The 24,495-nt window shown below is 35.0% G+C and overlaps 1 protein-coding gene across 1 annotated transcript in view; it reads right to left on the bottom strand.

Annotated features, from left to right (window-relative positions):
- Positions 1–8,165: 8,165 nt before the first annotated feature.
- Positions 8,166–24,495, bottom strand: part of GPC5 (glypican 5) — a 1,453,661-nt gene continuing 1,437,331 nt past the window's right edge. The window contains exon 8 of the mRNA XM_509696.8: positions 8,166–9,121. Within this exon, the coding sequence (XP_509696.2) occupies positions 8,964–9,121 (158 nt within the window). The 3' untranslated portion in view covers positions 8,166–8,963. The remainder of the gene's footprint in view (positions 9,122–24,495) is intronic.

Genomic DNA, 24,495 nt, shown 5'->3' with positions numbered 1-24,495 from the left:
GCAAAGGACATGGTCTCGTTCCTTTTTATGGCTGCATAGTGTTCCATGGTGTATATGTACCACATTTTCTTTATCCAGTCTATCACTGATGCACATTTGGGCTGATTCCATGTCTTTGCTATTGTGAATAGCGCTGTAATAAACATATGCATGCATGTGTCTTTATAATAGAATGATTTATAATTCTTTGGGTATATACCCAGTAATGGGATTGCTGGGTCAAATGGTATTTCTGGTTCTAGATCTTTGAGGAATCTCCACACTGTCTTTCACAATGGTTCAACTAATTTATATTTCCACCAACTGTGTAAAAGTGTTCCTATTTCTCCACATCCTCTCCAGCATCTGTCATTTCCTGACTTTTCAATAATCACTATTCTGACTCATGTGAGATGGTATCTCATTGTGGTTTGATTTACATTTCTCTAATGACCAGTGATGTTGAGCTTTTTTTATATATGATGTTTGTTGGCCACATAAATGTCTCCTTTTGAGAAGTGTCTGTTCATGTCCTTTGCCTACTTTTTAATGGGGTTGTTTGGATTTTTTCTTATAAATTTGTTTAAGTTCATTGAATCTACAAGTGTCTATTCTTAGTCTCTCAAATTGGTACATTTGCCTATTTCTATTGGTTTAGTCCCTGTGGCTATGGGGCAATTTCTATTGACTATTAGGATATACAAACATGCAGCTTTTCGTTGCTTTGAAGTAACAATTTGGATTCAATGCAGTGCACATAGAGATTTTCTTAAAAAATAAGTTGTTGGTCTTTTCTAGTTCAAACTAGTTGTGTTACTTTGGGTAATTCACATATCCTTTCTGGATTTTAGTTTTTCTTTTCTGCAAAACACTACAAATACATACTCCTTAAATTTCATATAGTTTTAAAATAAAATGACTCTTCATGATATTAATCATTTATAACTTAGTGTGAAAGATTTTACCTAAGAGCAAGTTTTGATAAGATGTCAGCTAATATTTATTTAATACCACAGTGTGCTAATCATCATACATAGACACAATGAGTACTTAAATCTTTCCAACAAACCTGTCAGGGGGCATATAATCATCTTCATTTCATGAATATTTCAGAGAAGTCAAATTGTTGCCTATGGTAACACAACTAGTTCATGAGATATCCGGCATTCAAAACCAGGACTAGTCTTATTTCCAAGCCCGAGTTATTGTTTTACTCATAGTCTCCTATGCAGGTGCTGAGGTAGAGATGATATAGACTTTGGGGGCACTGAAAGCTGACTATCACTGAAGGAGAAAAAGCACAAAAATTGGTGACTTGAGGAAAAGGATGAGACTATTTAATTCCCTTGAATTGTCATTTATTCCTTGGTCAGCTTAACTCCAATTAGTTAACAGCCTAAAAGCAAGTGGGTGGTGAAATGTTACACTTGTATATTTTTCATAAGATTAATAAGTGAACTGTTTGTGTTGTATTGCTTTGTTCCAGAAGAAATAGTCTTTTAAGAAAAGCAGAATTTGTACCTAACCCTGTATAAGTGAGGATTTCTGAAATATATCCTTTATGAATGTCTTTTTATTGCTTCAGTGGTCACGTACATTATCTTGTGTATAGTAAGAGCTTGCTTAATGTTTATCTGTTTGAAATTAGAATGAAAGCCCATATGGAAAAATAGTAACTTGCAGTTTGATAAAAGTTACCTATTTCATCAACCTTCTCAAATTTCAAATAAAAAGCCTGGAATAACTGACATAAAGGCAAATTTTATAGAAATATAAATATAAGCATCAATACAATCATAGCAACAATAAACATGAATATGTATATTTTATGGATAGATATAGATAAATGTGTACATGTGTCTGTGGATTTGCATTCAGTCACACCCATACTATAATAGATGTGTAGTCAAAATAGAAGTAAATCAAATTATTCAATATAAATTTATTGCAGTTAACCATCTGTGATGAAATTCTCATGAGATTTTCTTTAATTTTTTTATAAATGAGGAAAATGAAATAGTAAAATTATAAACACACCATATTTATAAGCTGTCCTTTTAAATAAGCTGTGATTCTAAGCTCCCATCTGCTTTCTTGCTGAATGACAGAGCATTTTCTCGTCTTTCTTCATTTTCTGAGCGAGCTCCTGCAATACAGAGGCCCAGATAACATGCTCCTATGCTCTGTCAGCTTGTTCTGCAATAAATCATCAGAGACAACAACATTTGTTTACACCTATGTAAAAGGGTCTCCTGGGAAAAATCTGTGAGAAGAGAAAGTACTGTCAACTGTTTTGTAACTTCATTTCTTACTTCCACATCCTTTTATCTTTGTCTTTTATAGGAGTCAGTCTATGCATTATTTGTTTTTGAATATTATGAGACGCCACAACTGAATTAGTGAGGACCCTGGATCTTAACTCCTATAAGACAAGCTAGAACAAACAATAGTTAGTGACTAAATATTTAATCGTATGATATTTTTTTTTGGCTCATATTGTGTTATACATTAAACAAAAGTGAAGAATGTTTGCTGTGATGGTTCTTCCCTTTAGTCATCGAAAGATTATTCCAATAAATCTTATACAGAAAAGCCCCATTCCTATGTGTAATAAAGAAATTGGAGTTTTAAACCTATGCAGAAGTTGTAACTAAAATTGTATTTTAGGCAATACTTTTTCAAGTGCCTTCTATATATTAGGAAATGGTAAATTATGTGACATCAAATAAACAAATGTTCTTTCTTATTGCATCAATAATGTTTTCTGTTTTGGCCTAGAAATCTAGAATTCTAAAAATACATAAGAAAATTTAGGGATTATCTGGCTCAACCACATTATTTTACAAATAAAGAACTGAAGTTCAAAGAGTTACAGGACTTGCTGAAGGTCATACAGAAAATTACTGCTAAAGCCTTTGAAGCTCCATTTGCTGTTTTCTCCAGCATTTTTGGATGCTTGTGAGTCAATGAACGAGCCAACTACCCCATCAGATGGCCACACTAGGGCACCTGGCATATGGAATCTCCTCAGGATCCTCACCCTTATTACTAGAGCTAAATTTGAGATGAAAGACAAATGAAAAATAAAATATCTTAGAGAGAAGACATTTTAGAAAGTGAATAAAACAAAAGAACATTTAAAAATAGCCTATACAGCCTTCAAGTAGCCTAACCTAACCTAATTGACCTATCAAAAGTTTTCTGAACCCTGGGATACTGAGTGGTGCAGCGGAAAAAAGGATTTTGAAGGCTGATTTTAGAATGCTTGCTTTGTCTATCACTGGCAATGTGACCTTAATGAAGTGATTTTGCCTCTCAGAAATAACCACTTGGGGGTAACTTAGGTGAGATACTGAGCAACACACTTCTTGTTTACTCATATTTGTTCTTCCCACCGCGCTTGGGGTGTACTGGTAACCCACAGTATAATAATCCCACAGAGATGGAGGTCTAAATACACCAGTCAAGGAGACCTTCAAGCAAGGTTTGGAGGTCTCTAAATTTGTCATTGTAGACACCAATTCACATTTGAATACTGGGTCAGAGCTAATATCCTTTTATATTCAATGAAAGAAAGACCACTTACTCCCAATACTTAAAAAAATAAACTTTCAGTGAATAAGCCTCATAGCCAGGATGAGTCCAGGCAAAACATGAAACATGAAGCAGGCAGGATGGGTTCCTTGTGCATTCCAGAGTCCATTGCTTCTCTTCTCTTTCCCTTTCCTAAACCCTACTCATTCACTCTCCAACCATCTTCTCTACGCTCTGGATATGGTTTGGCTCCAGGTCCTCACCAAAATATCATGTTGAATTTTAATTCCCAGTGTTAGGAAGGGACCTGGTGGGAGGTTATTTGTTCGTGGGGCTGGAGTTTCCCCTTGCTGTTCTCTTGACAGTGAGTTTTCACAAGATCAGGTTGTTTGAAAGTGGGTTGCACTTCCCCATTCACTCTCTCTCTCCTGCTGCCATGTGAAGATTGTGCCTGCTTCCCTTTTGCCTTCTACCATGATTGTAAGTTTCCTGAGGCCTTCCCAGCTATGCCTACTGTACAACCTACAGAACTGTGAGTCAATTAAACCTCTTTTCTTCATAAATTACCCAGTCTCAGGTAGTTCTTTATAGTAGCATGAAAACAGACTAACACAGATCTCTTCCCCTATCAAAAACTTATTGACAGGCAGAATCCATAACTAAATATTCTAGTGTTGACCCATCCTGGAAACATGTGCACTTTAACAGAAAGCTCTGTGGGAAGGGAACAAACACGAATCATTATGGCTCATCATGGGCCAGCAGGGTCCTAATAGGTGTTGGATTATCTAGTTCTCTAAGTAACACTGTGAGGTAGATACAGTTATCTCAATTTTTACAGATAAGAAAAGAGAAAGGAAATAGAGACAGTAGCCAGAAAATGTATGTGGGGAATGAGTATGTATATGGATGGAGCGGCAGGGTAGGGGGGTCAAGGAGAGAAGTGAGAATGTGCCCTGGGTGAGCAAATCACATTGACTTTGCAAATTGGGTCCTGGAACTCTTTGATCACAATTATGGAGTCACTCTTTCTGGAACGTACTATACCGTTCACAGCATTTGTCTTACAGCTGGGCCTTCTTGTTCTTGTTCTTCTTTTTTCTTTCTTCTTGTTATGCTAGTGGTCTTGGCTGAGTAATCTCAGGAAAATCAGAGACCTCCCTTTTTTTCTAAGAGTCTTCATTCCTTCCAATCCAACGTGTTTAAAGGTGGATATCAAACTCATAAAAGTAAGAATTTACTTATTACTGCAGTCAATCCCATTCCTTCTGTCTCCAACCGGTTTTGATCCTTAAATGTTCACTGTTCTGTTCTTAATTCTATGGTCTTTCAAATTCTGGTATATTGTCTTTCACTCTGGTCTTCAATGTAGTCAAAGTAAAATTTTAAGGGGAAAATAAGATGCGTGATCTTCTCACACACATTTTCATGAAGTTGATTCCAGTGTGACAATTGGCAAGTGCAGGAAGGCAAAAGTCTCTTAAATCAGATGTTTCCAAAAAGTAACCATGGACATCCACTCCTACTCTACTCTCTTCCAAATAAGTTATTGTTTTTTCTGCTACGGAAATATAAATTAAATTGTGATGAAATTACTCAGTTTTCTCTGTGCAAGGAGGCAGAAAGGATAGCTTAAGAATTATATTTGATTAGATCTCTATTCATAAAGTAATTATAACAGTAATTCAGTCACTCTGTAATTTTAGTAAAGGCAAGGAAAGCAGACTTTTGACTTGAGAAATATGTTTTATCTGTATTTTAATCAAAAATGACTTGTATACAACAATCTGCATTTAAAGAAAAACTTGATACGTTCACATTCATACCTAACAACATTAGAAATTATTATTTCTGAATTTTCGTAACCCATGTAATTGTATATGAATGACATTAAAGGTTGCAAACTAAATACAATAGTGATGTAGCCTGCTCAACAAAGTTCTCATTCAGAATAAGAGACGTCTAGGTTGAATATATTCATTCAAGAAAAAAATCATTTTTATTGTCCTTGAAGGATTCTGATGTTAGAAACAATATTTTATATGATAGCAAACAGTTAGTAATAAATGAATTTAGTCCTTTTCAAAGCATCATTATTGAGCACTTCAGAAAATCTGAGTGTTGGGAGGAAAGAGCTTATTAACCTCAGTCCTTTTTTAGTGAGAAGATAACCATGCAGACATGATTTTATTGTACCATGTACTGTAACCATGCAGACATTATTTATTCACAGAATAAATAGAGGATAAAGGCAAATCTAAGATTTAAAAAATAATTTTCTGCCATGCCCTTTCCCTTCCTTCCCTTCTTCCTTCCCTCCCTCCTTCCCTCCCTCCTCCCTCCTTTCCTTCCTTCCTTCCTCCTCTCCTTCCTTTCATTTTTTTATGCCATCCTATAGCCAAAGAAATGTTTTATACCTTTTTGTTGCAAAGGAAACTAAAATAAACTTCATGATCCCATTAGAGTTAAAACAGTTGTGTTTTCTTTCTCATTCTCGGCAGCTGATTTATTTTCAGGGCTGATGTGTTTAGAGTGGATTTGAATATATGGGAGGGTAATGAATGGTACTAAAAAAAGTCCATGTTTACACTTCTCCTTTTTATTATGTTTCTACACTAATGTGCATTTTGGTAATTAGACAATTATTCTATAGCCAATTGTATTTGTTAAATCCTAGTTTGGAGACTTAAGTAGTCTCTGAATGATTTTTGTGCTAACCTGTAGTTTCTCGCTGTTGTTCCAAAACTGTATCTTTGAACCAGAAAGCTATACAGTTTATTTAAAGGTATCATACTCACCATCTAACTCTGTTATGATTAGTTGTATGACATCTGTCAAATTCCCTAATATTTATAAGCTCAGTTTTCTCATTGGTAAAATGGAAATGTCAGTGTTTTTGGGGAGATTAAATGACATTGTGCATCAAGGCATTTATCATGGTGCCTATACAAAGAAAGGCCAAGTAAATGTTAGTTCTGCTTCTAAACCTAGTCTCCCCAATATATGCAAAATATCAGACGAAGTTTTATGATTACTTAAACTCATAAAAATAACTCCGGGATTCAAGAATATGGCTCTTTTAAAAATTACACCAGCATAAAATGTGACTATGTGTGCGATATTTTTAAATACATACATTCAGTCTGATGTAATCTATTAAATAATCTTGGAAAGTAGACACATATCCAACACTTGTATCATTGCTCAAAACTTTCTTAGACCTTATTGATGAAAAACTCTCCAGAAGCAAATTCTGAGCCATATAAAAAATCAGCATTATTGTTTTTATTTGACTGAAAATCAAGCCTATCTTTGAGAGGGCGAAGAAAGTCCAATGAGATACTCTCTCTCATTTGAAAGAGCTTTGTAATTCATAAGAAACTATGTAGATATGAAATGTCACAGAATGGGAAGTGTTAATGGATAAGTATATCCTTACTGAGAATATTAACAATTTTGCCTTAGGCTTTTAAAGAAATTCTGAAAACCCCAGTGTTTTAAGCTCTAGCAGCACCATTATTGCTTATATAGTCCCCAAAGCACCCACCTGCAGATAACACCCATCTGAGCATGTAAAACTTAGTTTTTAAAAAAATATTCATTTCTTGTATTGACTTTACCACTCTGCTTTTGTCCATTTCTTGCCATATCTGAAATTATCTTCCGTCAATTAATTTTATCCATATATCTTAGACTGCTAAAGCATGCTCTTCAGTTTGTTTGTCTTTAGAATTAAATTCCTCTTAAGTTGGGTCTGAAATTTTGCCGTAGCAAGCCAATCATGACTTGGGCTGGAGGGCAGCAAATGAGTGCCTTAGTATCACTTTTTTCCAAGACTGATTTAAATGAAGAGCTGAGGTTGAAGTAAAAAATTTTCAAAATAGGGTTAAGTTTGTAATTTGTGGAGTGTGTCAAGGTGAGTGCAAATGAGTTATTAACTGAATGGATCAGGGAATGTTAGGTGTGGAATGGAAGCCTAGGAAAATGGCATCCAGAACTGATGGGTAGAATAACACTTACGGTTCTGAGGCATGTTTGAACGGAGGGTAAAACCTGATTGGGCAGCTTAAAAATGTTGTGATTTAAACTAACCATCCTTAGATCATTTTGTTAATTGAGAACTTAAGCAAGAACAAGGTTTGATCATATATTGTTTCCTGACTGGCAGAAACGGATTTTACCTCATTAATGTTTGCAGTTGGCTGTGTCTTGTTTACGTCTTTGTCAGAAGTCATTTCAAATTTTTTTTGTTTTTTTTTTATTTGAGGTCAGCAATTCCCTTTTCTATTCTGTGACTTTGTATTAATTATATTTTCTCTCTGTAGACTGGATGTGATACTTATTAATAAAAACTGACTTCTCTTTTCCTCAAGTATAGCCATATACATATCCTATTAGTGTCTATTGAGGCAACTTATCCCAACTGAGAAATTAGGGACTGTTGGTTTGCAGCTCCATTAATGAGCAAATAGGAAAGAGCTGAAGTGTTGCATATCATATTTTCTGGACATGTCTGCAGATATTCATAGGAACCTTAGAAATGCATAGGTAGCCCATTGTACAACATCAGGCTTTAAAAAGTAGTACATAATATTTTGAAAATGGGTGAAAATAGCATTTTTGCCAGAAGAAAATGACAAATATTCTTCAAATTTTTCCACCAAATAGTTAACAGCTTTATTGGAGATATTCCTAGAGCAAGCATGTGCTTCCCAACATAGCTAAATCTATGAGGCAAAGAGAGAGATGGGAGCAGAGGCACAATACCAAAGATGCATTTTGAATATAATGGAATACAAATCAGGTGTTAATAAAATACTCAGCTTTAAGGTTCATCAGTGGCTAAGTTACAGTGGGTCAAAATTATCAAGGTTCTTCAGTGAAATTATGTGAAATGCTTCTCAAGAATCTACCCCATAACTTATAGACATTCAGACATTTCCTTCTACAGCTTGCAAAAATGGAAGAGTCTCTTGAATATGCATGCATACTACTTGCCATTGCATGTTTTGATTTATTTCATGATATTCTAATTTCAGTACTTTAAGAAATACTGCATACTGTTTTCATTGTCTGGCAAATACACTTTCAAATGAAAACATTTTTAATTTAGAAAGGAAGGGGCTTGGAATTGATAATAAAATTACAGATACACTAAATTCTTCTTATTCAAAGTCACTTCTGTGCCCTTCACATCTTCAGATTTAATATATTAGAAGTTAAGAAGGTTTTCAGTTAGATTGAAAAAAGACATATTTTTAAAGTGTGTCATTTAAACGTTGAGTTTTAGGGACTTTATGAATATTTCAGCTTGGCTTCTGAGAAGTTAGTGTAACATATCTTTTCATAAATATAATTGTTACATTGAAAAAGGATCTCTTATTCCAGGCATATGCAGAGAGAGAAGAAATTGAGACTTCAGTAAGGTATGTCAGGACAGAAGAGTTCAGTTACCAAATCCCGGGAAGTAACATCACCACACTTATCAGAGTGAATGTCATAGATTCAGTCGCCGCTGCACATCCTGCTCCTGTTGTGTCTAAAGTACTGCCAGTGTCTGTTTGATGGATTTGCTTTACATCACTGAAGTTCATATCATCTGGCATCCCTGTAGAGGCAAATAAGAAAGCACAGGTGATGCATGACCACTTCACCATAATACGTCTAGAACAACTCTTAAACTCAAAGTGTGGACAGCATTGTTTTTGGGGACCATTCTCTATGTTCACCTAACTCTAACATAATTAGTATGACACAGGTATTTCCGTCCTACTTAAATTGGAGAGTTCAAGCTCTGGTGTGAAAATTCTCAAATATTATAAGAGCAAAGTGAAAAGATTTTTAGCTTTTTAAAATTTTTGGAACATTTCTGTGCCACTGGTAAGAAAGTGAAGACATTTAATTAATTAATATATCCTAGGTATGGGATTAGTTCTTGTTTCAGAGATGTATCAACTTCGGTAACTGAAAATTTTCCCGTGAAAATAAAACCAGTTGAGGGGATATAATTGAATAAAATATTTTTTAAAAGTAGAATTTCTACAGATCATATTTTACATTAGAATAAAGTAGGCCTAAGATCTTTTTCAAATTTATTTTTATTTTTACTTGACAAATTTTATAGATATTGATGGGGTACAATGTGATATTTTGACAAGTATACCAGGAGGAATGATAAAGTCAAGATGGCTAGCATATCCATCACCTCACATCCTTAGCATTTTTCTTGTGGAGGGAACATTTGAAATGTACCTTCTTGGCAATTTGGAAATATACAGTACATTATGAATGCTAGTTACCATGCTGCGCAATGGTCTAAAACATTTCTTCCTCCTGTCTAACTAAACTTTGTACCCTCCAACCACCATCTCCCCTCCCTTCCCCACATCCATCCCCTGGCAGCCACCCTTCTACTTTCCCCTTTTATGACTTCAGCTATTTTAGATTCCACATGTAAGTGAGATCAGGAATTAGGACCTTTATGGAAATAGCAAATAGCAAAGAATAATAGCAACAAATGTTAAATTATATCTTTCATACACACATACAGCTGTGAGGATGGAGGTGTAGATATCTATCAACAGATCAAAGAAGTTGTTAATGGGTGGACTGGAGAATGAAGTTAGGGATAAAGTGTTTCATTTAAAAAAAAGGCAAAGTCACACACCAAGATCCAGTCGCATTCTGCTTATTACTTCTGTACGTTATGAAACCTGACAAGTTGAGGAAAAAACTATCCCCTTAATTAACTGGGTTGAAAGAATTGCTTTTTAAAGATGTTTACCTTAGTACGATATACTTAGGGAATTACTGATTCATCACTTATTATCTAGTGCCATCAGTGTTCTGAGACTAAGTGACTGAATTATCTCATGGCATGCCACTATCAGTCACAATTAACAAATTTAAATTCATTGTTACTACAGCCACAAATATTGACATGGTAATTACAGAGAGATTGAAAGAATAAACTTCATATAAGGAAAAGTCAATATTTATGTAATTAGGCCTATATATATATATATATATATATAATTCAGAAGATAAGCTGTGCTGCATTCAGACATGAGAGCACTAAAATGAAGCAAAGCTCTGCTGATCTGACATATTGATTTTACAGTCTGAGCTCTTACATTATTATTCATTGTGTGGGTGCTTGTTTTGCCCTTCTGTGTCATTAGGCAAGATGAATAAACTAGTGATTCCCTTTCTTATTTTTTTTAAATAGGACTAGAGTGGAGTGTGAATATTTTAGTCATGGCTTTATACCTCTTGTTAAGATTAACAAGAAGCTATGAGGACTCCAGGCAATTAAAAATATATTTTTTTCTAAGATAACTACATAAATTTGAGCATTACAGGATTTACTTTTCATTTTTAAGCATTGTGAATTTGTGTTTGGATGGGATCCATGAATAAGGTTTTCTTATGCCATTCTGAGCTTATATTTTGTTCATTCATGAGCCAGACACTGATTTAGGTTTAGTGGATGCCATCATGGGTGAAAATATGTAAGTAGAAAGACGTTAAATCTTATGCCTGCAAGCCAGACAATGGCAGGAGAGCTTTTCTGCCTTCAATCAGATGCTATTTTACCATCTTACATTAAGGTGTTACTAATAAATAAATGTAACAGTTCTAAGGAATATGGCCTTTGAGTAATAAGTATGTGAAAAGAATTCAAGATCTTTTCAAGAGCCTGGCAGTCATGGCCGTAGTTATGGATCAAATCACAACCTTGTCATCTGTAAAAAGACATTAGCATGCCAAAAATTCTAGCTCCATGAATATTTGATGCAATGATTATTTTCATAAAGAAATTTAATTAACCAAGCTTATAAATTATACCAAGGCTTATAAAGACCTATAAAAGAAAAAATTAGTTTGGAGATTTATTGTATTAATACATTAAAGAAAAACAAAGTAATTTTTGAATACTCTTATATGCATAACAGCAACACACAAAGGTGTCAATAAATTCATAGTTTTGCTCTTAGCGGTTTATGGTCTGATGGGGAAAGAAAATTGCGTTATTAAAAAATGAAGGAAATATTATTACACAGGGACAGGCCTGGTGATTGGTGCTATGAAATATGGTAGGCCGAGAGCAGTGGCTCACACCTGTAATCTCAGCACTTTGGGAGGCTGATGCAGGCAGATCACCTGAGGTCGGGAGTACAAGACCAGCCTGACCAACATGGAGAAACCCCGTCTCTACTAAAAATACAAAATTAGCCAGGTGTGGTGGTGCGTGCCTCTAATCCCAGCTACTTGGGAAGCCGAGGCAGGAGAATCACTTGAACTCGGGAGGCAGAGGTTGCGGTGAGCCTAGATTGTGCCATTGCACTCCAGCCTGGGCAGCAAGAACGAAACTCCATCTCGAAATAAGGTAAAGGGATGTAACTTGGTCAGGGAGTGCTCTGCTAAGGAAGTGGTAAAGTGTATTAATTTATTTGATAATATCTACAGAGCCCTTGCTGTGGTGTCAGGTACAGTTCCAAGTACTTCACAAATGTTAAGTCATTTAATTTTCACAACAGTCACATAAAATAGGCACTGTTATTATTACCTGCTTTTATAGATGAGGAAACTGAGGCACTAGAAAGTTAAGTGACCATAAGCAGTGGAGCCAAGATCAAATCCAGAAGTCTAGACCCAGTCTGTGCTCTGATCAACTGCCTCCCTGATTTCCAGCACATTGCTTGGCACCAACAAGTCAATACTTAAATTGAGAACAAAAAAGATAAATTATGTTACCTACAAAGTGCATTAGGAGTGTTTTCTCTCCTTCCTTGTCATCTGGAATGGCTGAGTAGGTGCTACTTTGGGGTATTAATCAAGTAACCGGAAGTATTCAGAGGTAGAATCCATGTGGGCAAGTTAATGATGACGAATCAGAATGGCCTGATGAATCTGAGAGGACAGCACCTTCTTTTTGTCATTTACACAGAGGCAGGAGAGTGTGGGTATTTTCCTCTATCTCTATTTCATCTGTCTACGTATTTTAAAAATGCTTTTAGTTTCACTAAGGAAAGGCAAGTATGTTTAGAGACAATTTGTTCTATTTTTAATAAAATTGCATGGACAAGAATGTATACATTGTTAATTTGCTCGTTCATTCATAAAATCTATTCACTGCCAGCTCTGTGTCAGGTATTGTGCTGGAGAGTGAATATACAGTGTGTACTTACAGCCTTTTCCTTCACACTTAGACGAGTCAAATCTATCTATCTATCTATCTATCTATCTATCTATCTATATCTCCACCAGATATATCTGACACCAGATTTCTTGACACTTAGATGAGTCAAATATCTATCTATCTATCTATCTATCTATCTATCTATCTATCTATCTATCTATCTCCACCAGGTATCTTTTTCACCATTCCAATGGTGAGAGTACGGGGCAGATGGAATGCTGGGAGCAGGACTCCAGATCCTATAGATCATTATTTGAATTCAACACTAAGTTAATAATGAAGTCAAAATAATTTATTTCTGGAAAATATCCATTTTTAAGGTAGCTATAGTCATGACACCTCAAAAAATATCTATTACAAAGAACACTTTTAATTAATATTGTTGAATGAATAAATTGAATAATGACTCATTTACACAAGAACAGGATAAGGTTGATATAATTATTTCCCCTTATTCTAAAGATTAGGAAGTTTGATAGAATTACGTTCCCTTATTCTAAATATTAGGAACAGGTGTAGAAGAAGTAATTTACTCAAGGTAACATAGCTGTGGCAGAATTCCAGTTGTGCCCCATTCAAATGTGGTCCTCATTGATTCCAGAGCCATACTGTTTGCCACTACACATTCAAAGCATTGAACTCGAGGTCAAATTCTGGCTTTGCCACAGTCTAGCTGGTTGACTTTAGCTATGACCCACATTTCTTGGAACTTTCAAACGAGAGCATTTTCAGTAAGAGAGGAGAGTTAATCAAAATATCTTGCTGGCTAAATTATTAAATCAATATTTGAAAAAATAAGCTAGAATTTTATCCCATAGCATTGTCTAAAGTAAATGTCTGTGGGACCAAAACTTAAGTAAAAATGATGAGGAAGTAAACAAAATATATAGGTCTATATTTTTATTTATATACAGTTGAGTAAAGCCTACATATTTTAAGTCAGAATCTATAAAAAGAAAATTAATGGTTTTGATATCACACAAGAAAAGAACCTTTGGTACAACAAAAAACACCACAACAAAATTGAGGATACACACAGAAAAATGGAGAAAATTTTGCATTATAGATTGCAGCAAAAAGATGTCTTGAACGTAAAAATAGTTGTTACAATCCATGTGAAAACTACAAATGTTCCTGTAGAGAAATGGTGAAAGAACAGAAATGGATATTTACAATTATAAGAAAAAGGGAAAGTCTTCTTCACTGGACAACAAATAAGTACTATCATACACACAATGAAGTGTCAATTATCTATTGTCCAGGTGTTAAAAGCAAGACAGAGAGGAGAGTGTAACCAGTTGGGCAAGGGTACAGCCCTCCATTAGAGAATTTGCCAAAATATATTAAAAGTGTTTAAAATGTTCATTTGCTTAGACCAAATAATTCCACTTTTATGCAGCAATTCTGTGTGAATAATGAAGAGTATGTGCACATATTTATTCACAAAATGTTAATCTGTGCATTGTTAATGAAAATCCTAAGCAAATTAAGTGCCAATTGGTAGGGAATTGGGTTAAGAAAATTAAGGTGCATTCATTTATTTAAAACTCTTTAAGGAGTAAATATTTATTAATACAGAAAAATGTATTTTGATAGCACTTAATGTATATAAATTTTAATAAAATACATGTATATATATACTTTCATGCTCTTTAATGTTCTTTTAACTCTAATAGTCTATTGCTGTGTTTCCTTGAGAGTAGAGACTCTATGATTAATTTCTGTATTGACCTAGCAAGCATTTAGCAATAATTAGGTGAATGAATAAGTTGAATGAATTTAATCCAGGGCATAAAATTACTAAATAATACAAATATGTTTCTCTTAGTGTCTTTTAATATAAAAACAAAAATTATATTGCAGCAACTCAGACTGTAAAATAAAGGATTAGAATTAGATGTGAATTAGAATTTTACATTTAATAAGACAGGTGGTAAATATCATGGAAAAGATTCATTATGAGGAAACCGACTTGACAAATATCTTCTGAATAAAATTGCTACGAATCTTATTATGTTAAATCGAAACTGTTAACTTTGGTCACTAGTTACTAGACTAATTCTTGTCATTTATGCTAACATTAGCCACATGTATTTTGGCTGGACATTAAGGATTCTAACAAATCTGAGATGGCTTAGCATAACTATTTGCCATTTTTAAAGAAAGTATGAGGAACTAATTCAGTCAGGTCATGTCTCCTAGTAAATATGATTGGTGGGTGCATCCAGTATGTTGGGTCACTTGAGTTGAGGATATACTTTTTAAAATGATGAGTTGTTTTCCAAAACCTAGGGATTCTGTATAACCCGAGAACCAAAGAAGAGTGACTGTATGGCTAAAGATACAAGGTTCCTGGTAGCCCTATAGCCTCATCAACACTCGTAACTGAAGGGCAATGCAACTGTCTTCATGAAAGCCTTTTCTATTCCTTGTGAAACAGAATTTTGAGATATAGTTCTCTTTTTGATCTTAATGTTTTATAGCAATAGTAGCCTTCCTTTTTTGATAAATTACGTAAAAATAATGGAGTTATCCAAATTGTTAATAAGTGAAACAATGAATGAAATGAAGTAATGAGATATTCTGACTGTAAACCAAAGATTAAGGTAAAATAGTATAATTTATTTTGAAATTATAGCTCTGAGTAATAGCAAGGAAATTGTCACTGTATCAGATAAATTATTAGTGGCTCTCTAATAATGAATAATAAATAGACTTTTTTTTCTGGATTGAAGTTTAAAGATGAAGGGAATATTGTTTAGATCTTTTGACAGTTCCAGCTATATTTCATCTAATAATGGTCATCCAGTTCTTTTTCCTAAGTTTGCTTTATTGATTTTTGAAGAATTTAGCAAAAGAACACACATCTGATTTTGAAAGAACATATTATTTTAAGCTATTTTATAGCAATACTGATGTTATGATTTTTATCATTCTTGTGAAATTACTTCTAGAACGAATATACAAATAGAAAATTTAAAAGGTCATTTTTGCATAATTGGTAATTAAAACCAAGTATTAAAAGTATATCTATTAAATATACCACAGTACTCAGTTACATACTAGTTCTTAGTGATAAGAATTTACAGGTAATTTGGAATAATTATTACTAATGATTCAGAAAATTATTTTTAAAAAGTATAAGGCTGAAAAATACTATGAGTTAATGAAATTAGAAAATTTTATATCTTATTTAGGTTAGTGATAATATGGACTTAAAGTGCTATTAAAAACTAAAATAATTTAAAAATGCATATCTATGTCTCGACACATGGTAGTGATAGTCTGCAGTACCAAAGACAGAGAAATTTTTTCAAATGACCAGAAAAAAAGGTGGCTGTTAACAGAACAAAACATTAGATTAATTTTAAAGAAACAATAACAGAGGCTAAAATAAGTAGAATAATTTGTTCTATTGTTATTTTTGTTATTATTTTTAGAGATAGGGTCTTGCTATGTTGCCCATGCTGGAGTGCAGCGATACCATCATAGCTCACTGCAGTCTAGAACTCCTGGGCTCAAGCAATCCTCTTGCTTCAGCCTCTCAAGAAGCTGGGGCTACAGGCACATGCCACCATGCCTTGATAATTTTTTTTTAAAAAAAGTTTTTTGTAGAGATGGGAGTTTTGCTTTACTGTCCAGGCTGGTCTTGAACTACTGGCCTCAAGTGATACCCCTGCCTTGGTTTCCCAAAATGTTGGGATTATAGGTGTGAGCCACACACCAGGTCAGAATAATTTATTTTAAACATGAAAGAAAGTAATTATCTATATAGAATTCTATACAGAGTTAAATTATGTAGAAGAAATGAGTACTTTCAAGAAAGAGTATTTCTAACCACTCCCTGACAAATTCTTTTTTTGGTTTTAATTTCCATTTTTATCTTAGTTTCATGGGGTACATGTGCAGGTTCGTAACACAGGTATATTATGTGATATTGAGGCTTGGACTTCTGTTGATCCCATCACCCAGACAGTGAACATTGTACCCAATAGGAACTTTTCCAGCCCTTGCCCTCCTCCTGCCCTCCCTCTTTTTGGAGTCACCATTGTCTATTTTCGTCTATATCTGTGTGTAGCCAAGATTTAACTCTCACTGTTAAGTAAGAACATGTGATATTTGATTTCCTGTTTCTGCATTGATTCACCTAGGGTAATGGTCTCCAGCTGCATCCATGTTGCTGCAAAGGACACAATGTCATTTTTTTATAGCTGCATGGTGTCTGTATTAGTTTGTTCTCATGCTGCTAAGGAAGACATACCTTTGAGTGGGTAATTTATGAAGGAAAGAGTTTTAATTAACTCACAGTTCCACATAGCTGGGGAGGCCTCACCGTCATGGCGGAAGACAAAGGAAGAGCAAAGGGTGGCAGGCAAGAGAGCGTGTGCAGGGGAACTGACCTTTATAAAACCATCAGATCTCATGAGACTTATTCACTATCATGAGAACAGCACAGAAAGACCTGTCCCCATGATTCAATTACCTCCAACCAGGTCCCTCCCATGACACAGGGGAATTATGGGAACTACAAGATGAGATTTGGGTGGGGACACAGCCAAACCATATCAGTGTCTACATACCACATTTTATTTATCCAGTCTACCACTGATGGGCACCTAAGTTGGTTCTAGGTCTTTGCTATTGTGAATAGTTCTGTGATGAACATATGAGTGCGTGTGACTTTTTGGTAGAACAATTTCTTTTCCTTTGGGTATATACCAGTAAGCTGATTGCTGGGTGGAATGGTAGTTCTGTTTTTATTTCATTGAGAAATCTCCAAACTGCTTTCCACAGGTGAACTAATTTACATATCCGCCAGAAATGTATAAGTGTTCCCTTTTCTTCCCAGCCTTGCCAGCATCTGTTGTTTTTTGACTTTTTAATAATAGCCATTCTGACTGGTGTGAGATGCTATCTCATTGTGATTTTGATTTGCATTTCTCTAATGATTAATGATGTTAAGCATTTTTTTCATATGTTTATTGGTTGCTTCTGTGTTTTCTTTTGAGAAGTGTCTGTTCATGTACTTTGCCCACTTTTTGATGAGGTTATTTGTGTTTTGCTTGTTGATTTGTTTAACTTCCTTATAGACTCTGGATAGTAGACCTTTGACAGATGCATAGTTTGTAAATATTTGTATCCATTATGTAAGGTGTCTGTTTACTTTGTTAATAGTTTCTGTTGCTGTACAGAAGCTCTTTGGTTTAATTAGGTCCAACTTGTCAACTTTTATTTCTGCTGCAATTGCTTTTAAGGACTTGGTCATAAATTTTTTACCAAGGATGAAGTCCAGAAGGGTATTTCCTATGTTTTCTTCTGGGATTTTTATAGTTTGAGGTCTTACATTTAGGTCTTTAATCCATTTTCAGTTAATTTTTGTATATGGTGACATGTAGGAGCCCAGTTTAATTCTTCTGTATATGGTTAGCCAGTTTTCCCAGTACCATTTATTGAATAGGGAGTCTGTTCCCCATTGCTTATTTTTGTCAACTTTGTCAAAGATCAGTTCTTTCTATGTGTGCTGCTTCATTTCTGCATTATCTATTCTGTTCCATTCGTCTGTGTTTTTGTACCGGTACCATGCTGTTTTTGTTACTGTAGCCTTGTATACTTTGAAGTTGGCCAATGTAATGCTTCCAGCTTTGTTCTTTTTGCCTAGGATTGCTTTGGCTATTCAGGGTTTTTTTTTGTTCCATATAAATTTTGATTTTTTTTCCCTAATTCTGTGAAAAATGACATTGGTCATTTGATAGGAGTAGCATTGAATCTATAGATTGCTTTGGGCAGTATAACCACTTTAACAATACTGATTCTTCTAATCCATGAGTGTGGAATGTTTTTCCCCCTTTGTGTCATCTGCAATTTCTTTCATAAGTGTTTTGTAGTTCTTCTTGTAGGGATCTTTCACCTTCTTGGTTAGATGTGTTCCTAGGTATTTTATTTTTTAAGGCTATTACAAATGGGATTATGCTATTGATTTGGCTCTCAGCTTGAATGTTATTAGTATATAGTAATAATATTGATTTTTGTACATTGATTTTCTATCCTGAAACTTTACTGAAGTTGCTTATCAGGTTTAGGAGACTTTTGGCATTCTTTAGAATTTTTTAGGCATAGAATTGTATTGTCAGCAAAGAGAGATAATTTGACTTCCTCATTTCCTATTTGGATACCTTTTATTTCTTTCTCTTTCCTCTGGGTGGCACTTTCAATATTACATTGAATAGGAGTAGAGAGAGTAGACGTTTTGTCTTGTTTCACTTCTTAAGGGAAACACTTCTAGCTTTTGCCCATTCAGTGGGATGTTACTTGTGTATTTGTCATAGACGGCTCTTCTTTAGAGGTATTTGCCTTCAGTGCTTACTCTGTTTTTATCATGAAAGATGTTGGATTTTATCAAAAGCCTTTTCTGTGTCTATTGAGATAACTATGTGCTTTTATTAGAATTCTGCTTATGTGGTGAATCACATTTATTTATTTGTGTATATTGACCCAACCTTGCATGCCAGGAATAAAACCCATATGATTATCATGAGTTAAATTTTGTTGTGCTGCTGAATCCAGTTTGCTATTTTGCTGAGGATTTTTGCATCTATGTTCATCAGGGATACTGGCCTGCTGTTTTCTTATTTTATTGTGTTTTTCCAGGTTTTGTTATCACAATGATATTGGCTTCATAGAATGAGTTAGGAAGGAGTCCTTCTTCCTTACTTTTTTGGAATAGTTTCAGGGGGACTGGCACCAGCTTCTCTTTGTACATCTGGTAGAATTCAGCTGTGAATCCATCTGGTGCAAGGCTTTTTTTGGTTCATGGGGTTTTTAAAAATTTATTACGGATTTAATTTTGGAACTTGTTACTGGTCTGTTCAGGATTTCACTTTCTTCCTGATTCAATCTTGGGAGGTGGTGTGTTTCTAGGAATTTATCCATTTTCTCAAGATTTTCTAGTTTATGGGACTGAGATGTTCATAGTGGTCTTTGAGGATCTTTTGTAGTCTGTGGGATCATTTATAATGTCACTTTTGTCATTTCTGATTGTGTTTATTTGGGTCTTCACTTTTTTTTTTCAATTCTAAAAAATTATTTAAGACCACAATTAAAAATGCAGGAAACTCAACCCAGAATGAAAGAGTGGTATGAAAGTTGTAATAGTGATCAAGGTAACTGACAAGCATCTAAGTAACTGTCTATTAATGTTGGCTGAAAAAGCAAAGCAATGGTTATATTAGGGAGTTCAAATCATAATGTAATTACAACACTTGGAAATAATTGTTTATTCTAACATGTTTGTATTAGGAAGAAGTGTGAAATCTTAATTAACTTTATGTTATATTCACACAAATATGTATTTTATTGAATATTAAAAATTCAAAGTTAACCACTTAAATAATTAATATAGGATGTATACATTCCTAATCCACTGAGGAAAAGAGTATTAATGACATTTAATAGAAGTCAAGAAGAAACAAATGAACAAACAAAGAAGCCTGGTGCTATATATACTAGTCATTAACTGTAGTGATCATATCTACAGTTTGATAGGAGTTGTGTTTGGAACCAGTAGAGTTAGAAACATTCTTTTTCTTCTGAAGTTAGAAACAAAATAGAAGCAAAATATGCCCGTTAGTCATTTGCATTTATATGCTTTCTTTTAAAGATTTAAATGTTAGACCTGAAACCACAAAAATACTAGAAGAAAATCTAAGGAAACTTATTTGGGCATTGGTCTCAGCGAAGAATTCATGATTAAGATCTTAAAAGCATAGGCAACAAAAATAAAAATAGACAAATGTAACATTTTTAAACTAAAAAGCTTCTCTACAGCAAAACAAATAATAGAGTGAATAGAAAACCTGCAGAATAGAAAAAAATTTGCAAACTGTTTATTTGGCAGGGTAATAATTTCCTGAATTTATAAGGAACTCGACTCAAAAAACAAACACATAAAACAAAATGTGCTAAACTTTTAGATTTCTCATCCTCTTTTGGATTTGCCAGGCTACAGTGAAGGTACATTCTTCCCTGCGCTTTATCATGGAGTAAATGAGGTAGACTCTATTCCCTTTGAGAAAAGTCAGTGATATTTTTTCAGCTATGCTTCTGACTTGATAATAATTCTTAGGTGAAATATTACATATCATATGTAATCACATTTTCCAGTCTGGGTTTTAATAGTAAAATCGCTGATATTTTTATTTTTATCTGTCTGATACTTGTATTTTAGTTGTTTCTAACTTCTTAAAGGAATGTTTCTTATTGCATTGGCTTGAAATTAAAGCTTTATGTAATAAATCAATAAATATATATTTATTACCTATTGACTAATATATATATTCATAGATAACATCACTACAGTTGGGGTAATCTATATATATATTTTTCTATATATATAGGATATCTATATTCAATAAACTATTACATATATTAATATATATTTATTGAATAACATATATATAATATATATATCTCTATACCATCACTACAGGTGGGGTAATGACTAGTGGATATAGCATATAAATTAAAGCTCACATAAGATATTTAGAAAAGAGAGCATATATTAAGGCAAAAAGGAAATATTAACTATTAGCAAATGGTTGTAACACAAAGAACATGGAGCCCTTGACCACAACACAATAAAATTGAAAGCCAAAACTAAAGGAGAACCATGATCCTTACAACTAATCTCATCTATGGTCTTAAAAGAAGATCTAAATAAATGTAGAGATGCAGCAAGTTTATAGATGAGAAGACTTAAGTTTATATATAGTGTCTCTTACATTGTGTTCTGAAATTTTATCATGATGTCCTTTGATGTGGCACTATTGGATATTCTGTGCTGGGCATCTCGCTGGGCCCTTTTCATCTAGAAATGCATATCTATTTGGGGAAATGTTCTTGAATTATTTCATTTTCTCTGTTGTGTCTGAAAGTCTCATTATTTGAACAATGGAAACCCTGAACATGTTCTCCAGTTTCTTCTTCTAGTGTTCATTTTACTCTACTTTCTAGGAGATTTCTTGAACTTTATTACTCAGTCACTTTGTTGATAATTTCATAGGTTTTAAGCTTACTAGCCTTTGTTTCTCCAAGTGGAACTTGTGTTATTGTTTTTGTTTGTTTAAATCTTCTCAGGCCTATTAAGATGGTAATGACAGTACAGTATTCTCGCCTTATCGGATGGGGATATATTCCAAGACCCCTAGTAGATGCCTGAAACTTTGGATAGTGACAAACCCTATATATCCTATATATCTTCCTAGATATACATACTTATGAGATGGTTTAATTTATAAATTAGGCACAGTAAGAGATTAACCACAATAAATCATCATAAACTACAACAATTGTCACCATCTACTGTGTCATGTGAATGTAGACTCTCTCTCTCTCAAAATACCTCATTGTAGTGTACTTATCTGTCTTCAGATTGGGGTTGATCACAGGTAAATGAAACCACAGAAACTAAAATCTCAGATAAGGAGGACTACATTTTTGAAAAGTTTTCTTCTCTCAGTAGAGTCTCTGTTTAAAGTTGGATTTTTTTTCTGCTTGTAGATTTAACCATTTTTCATGTTATACACTTAACATAAGTGGTGACCCCTGATTATGGCTATATGCTAACATTTAAGAATGGGGACTGAAAAGCTGATCGAAACTCTGATGTGCAAATGGAGCTCAGCAATTGTTAGACAAGTGTGATCTGACTTAGGTGCTTGTTAGGGAACCTATGTTTGTCAGCCAGGATAAGGTAGGTCAGGCTGGAAAAACAAATTGCCCCCAAAATATTGGCAGCAATGGCCCCTTTTAGTCCAGGTGACTCTGTATAATACCACTTGGTATCTCACCTTCATATCAATATATGCTTCAAAGCTCACCAGAGCAGTAGGACACAGGTGTGGAGACACAAACTGCCAAGTAGGAGCTTCCGTCTGGGGACCAGGCACAGTGGCTCATGCCTGTAATCCCAGTGCTTTGGGAGGCCAAGGTGGGAAGATCACTTGAGGCCTGGAGCTAAAGGCTGCAATGAACTATGATAGCATCACTGCATTCCAGCCTGGGCAACAGAGTGAGATCCCATCTCTAAAAAATAAAAAATAAAAAAAGCTTCCACCTGGAAGGAACATGTGTCACTTCTGCTTACTAGGTCATTGGTCAAAATGAGTTGCAGGATGTTTCTGAAACTCAAGGTGCAGGAATTATGTCATAAATTTGTTTAATATAGTTGTTGTTGCATTTATCAAGTTTTAGGCTTGACATAAGTGATTTGAACCCCCAAATCCCATCACCTTTGACCTAGTTAAAACCGCTTCTCCCCTTTTGGTTGTTTGCTGTGTAGCTTGCTTATTCCTCATCTCACTGACCCCAAACCCCAACACAACCACAGTTGCTAACCACGCTACAACGTAATGGTCAAACCAGAGTCGTGTAAATACGTTCCCCTCTTTGTGAGTGTTTTCTTTAAACTAGCCCATCCACAAGCACCAAGGAAAAGTCTAAGTGATAAGAGCTCATGGTTCTTAAAAAAGACTTAATCCAAGAATTCCTCTTTCTTTCACTCTGCATACAGGTTGAGTGCCCTGATGCCTCTGGACTTCCTGTTGTCCTCCTGTTGGCACTCCGAATCTCTCTGGGACCAGCGAGGAATAAATTTTTTTTCTGTTTCATGCATTTTGGTTTCACCTCCTCATTGTATCTCAGAGCCTAACTTTCCTCCTGGTCAGGGCTCTCTTACAGAGTGGCTATCTTGGCTTATGGCTATTCCTTTTTTTTTTTTTTTTTGAGACGGAGTCTTGCTCTGTCACTCAGGCTGGAGTGCACTGGGGCCATCTTGGCTCACTGCAAGCTCCGCCTTCCGGTTCACGCCATTCTCCTGCCTCAGCCTCCTGAGCAGCTGGGACTACAGGCACCCACCACTACGCCTGGCTAATTTTTTTTTTTTTCCATTTTTAGTAGAGATGGAGTTTCACCGTGTTAGCCAGGATGGTCTCGATCTCCTGACCTTGTGATCCGCCCTCCTTGGCCTCCCAAAGTGCTGGGATTACAGGAGCGAGCCACTGTGCCCGACCGGCTTATGGCCATTCTTGAGCAAAAGAGAGACTTTAAGACTAAATTCAAGAGAAAACATAATAATACAAATTACAACAAATGTGTAGTTCTACCATGTACACAAAGGGAGATCCAGAAATACTATAGATCAAAAGCCATGTCTCATGCCTCTTTTGTCTTTGTTTCCTCTTAAACTAGGCAGATACTGAGAGAAGACTCTTCCAGCGTCTTGCCTGAGAGTAACTCCCTGGTTGCAAAAATTCTGGGAGCCAAATGGGAGAAGTAGGCTGGGACCAGAGTGTAGATGTCAGTATTTTTTATAGGTAGGTAGGTGATATGGTTTGGATCTGTGTCCCCGTCCAAATCTCATGTCAAATAGTAATCCCCAGTGCTGGAGGTGGGGCCTGGTAGGAGGTGATTGGATCATGGGGGCAGATTTCCCCCTTGGTACTGTGTCATGATACTGAGTGAGTTCTCATTATATCTGGTTATTTAAAAGTATGTAGCACCTCCCCCTTCTCTTTATCTTGCTGCTCTGGACATGTAAGACATGCCTGCTTCCTTTTTGCCTTCTGCTGTGTCTGTAAGTTTCCTGAGGCCTCCCCAGGGCTAGATGCCTCCATGCTTCCTGTACAGCCTAAAGAACCATGAGCCAATTTAAACTCTTTTATTTATAAGTTATGCAGTCTTAGGTATTTCTTTATAGCAGAGTGAGAATGGACTAATACAGTAGG

The sequence above is a fragment of the Pan troglodytes genome, chromosome 14 (assembly GCF_028858775.2).
Source record: "Pan troglodytes isolate AG18354 chromosome 14, NHGRI_mPanTro3-v2.0_pri, whole genome shotgun sequence".
NCBI classification, from domain to species: Eukaryota; Metazoa; Chordata; class Mammalia; order Primates; family Hominidae; genus Pan; species Pan troglodytes.
This window is presented reverse-complemented; position numbering and strand designations above follow the sequence as displayed.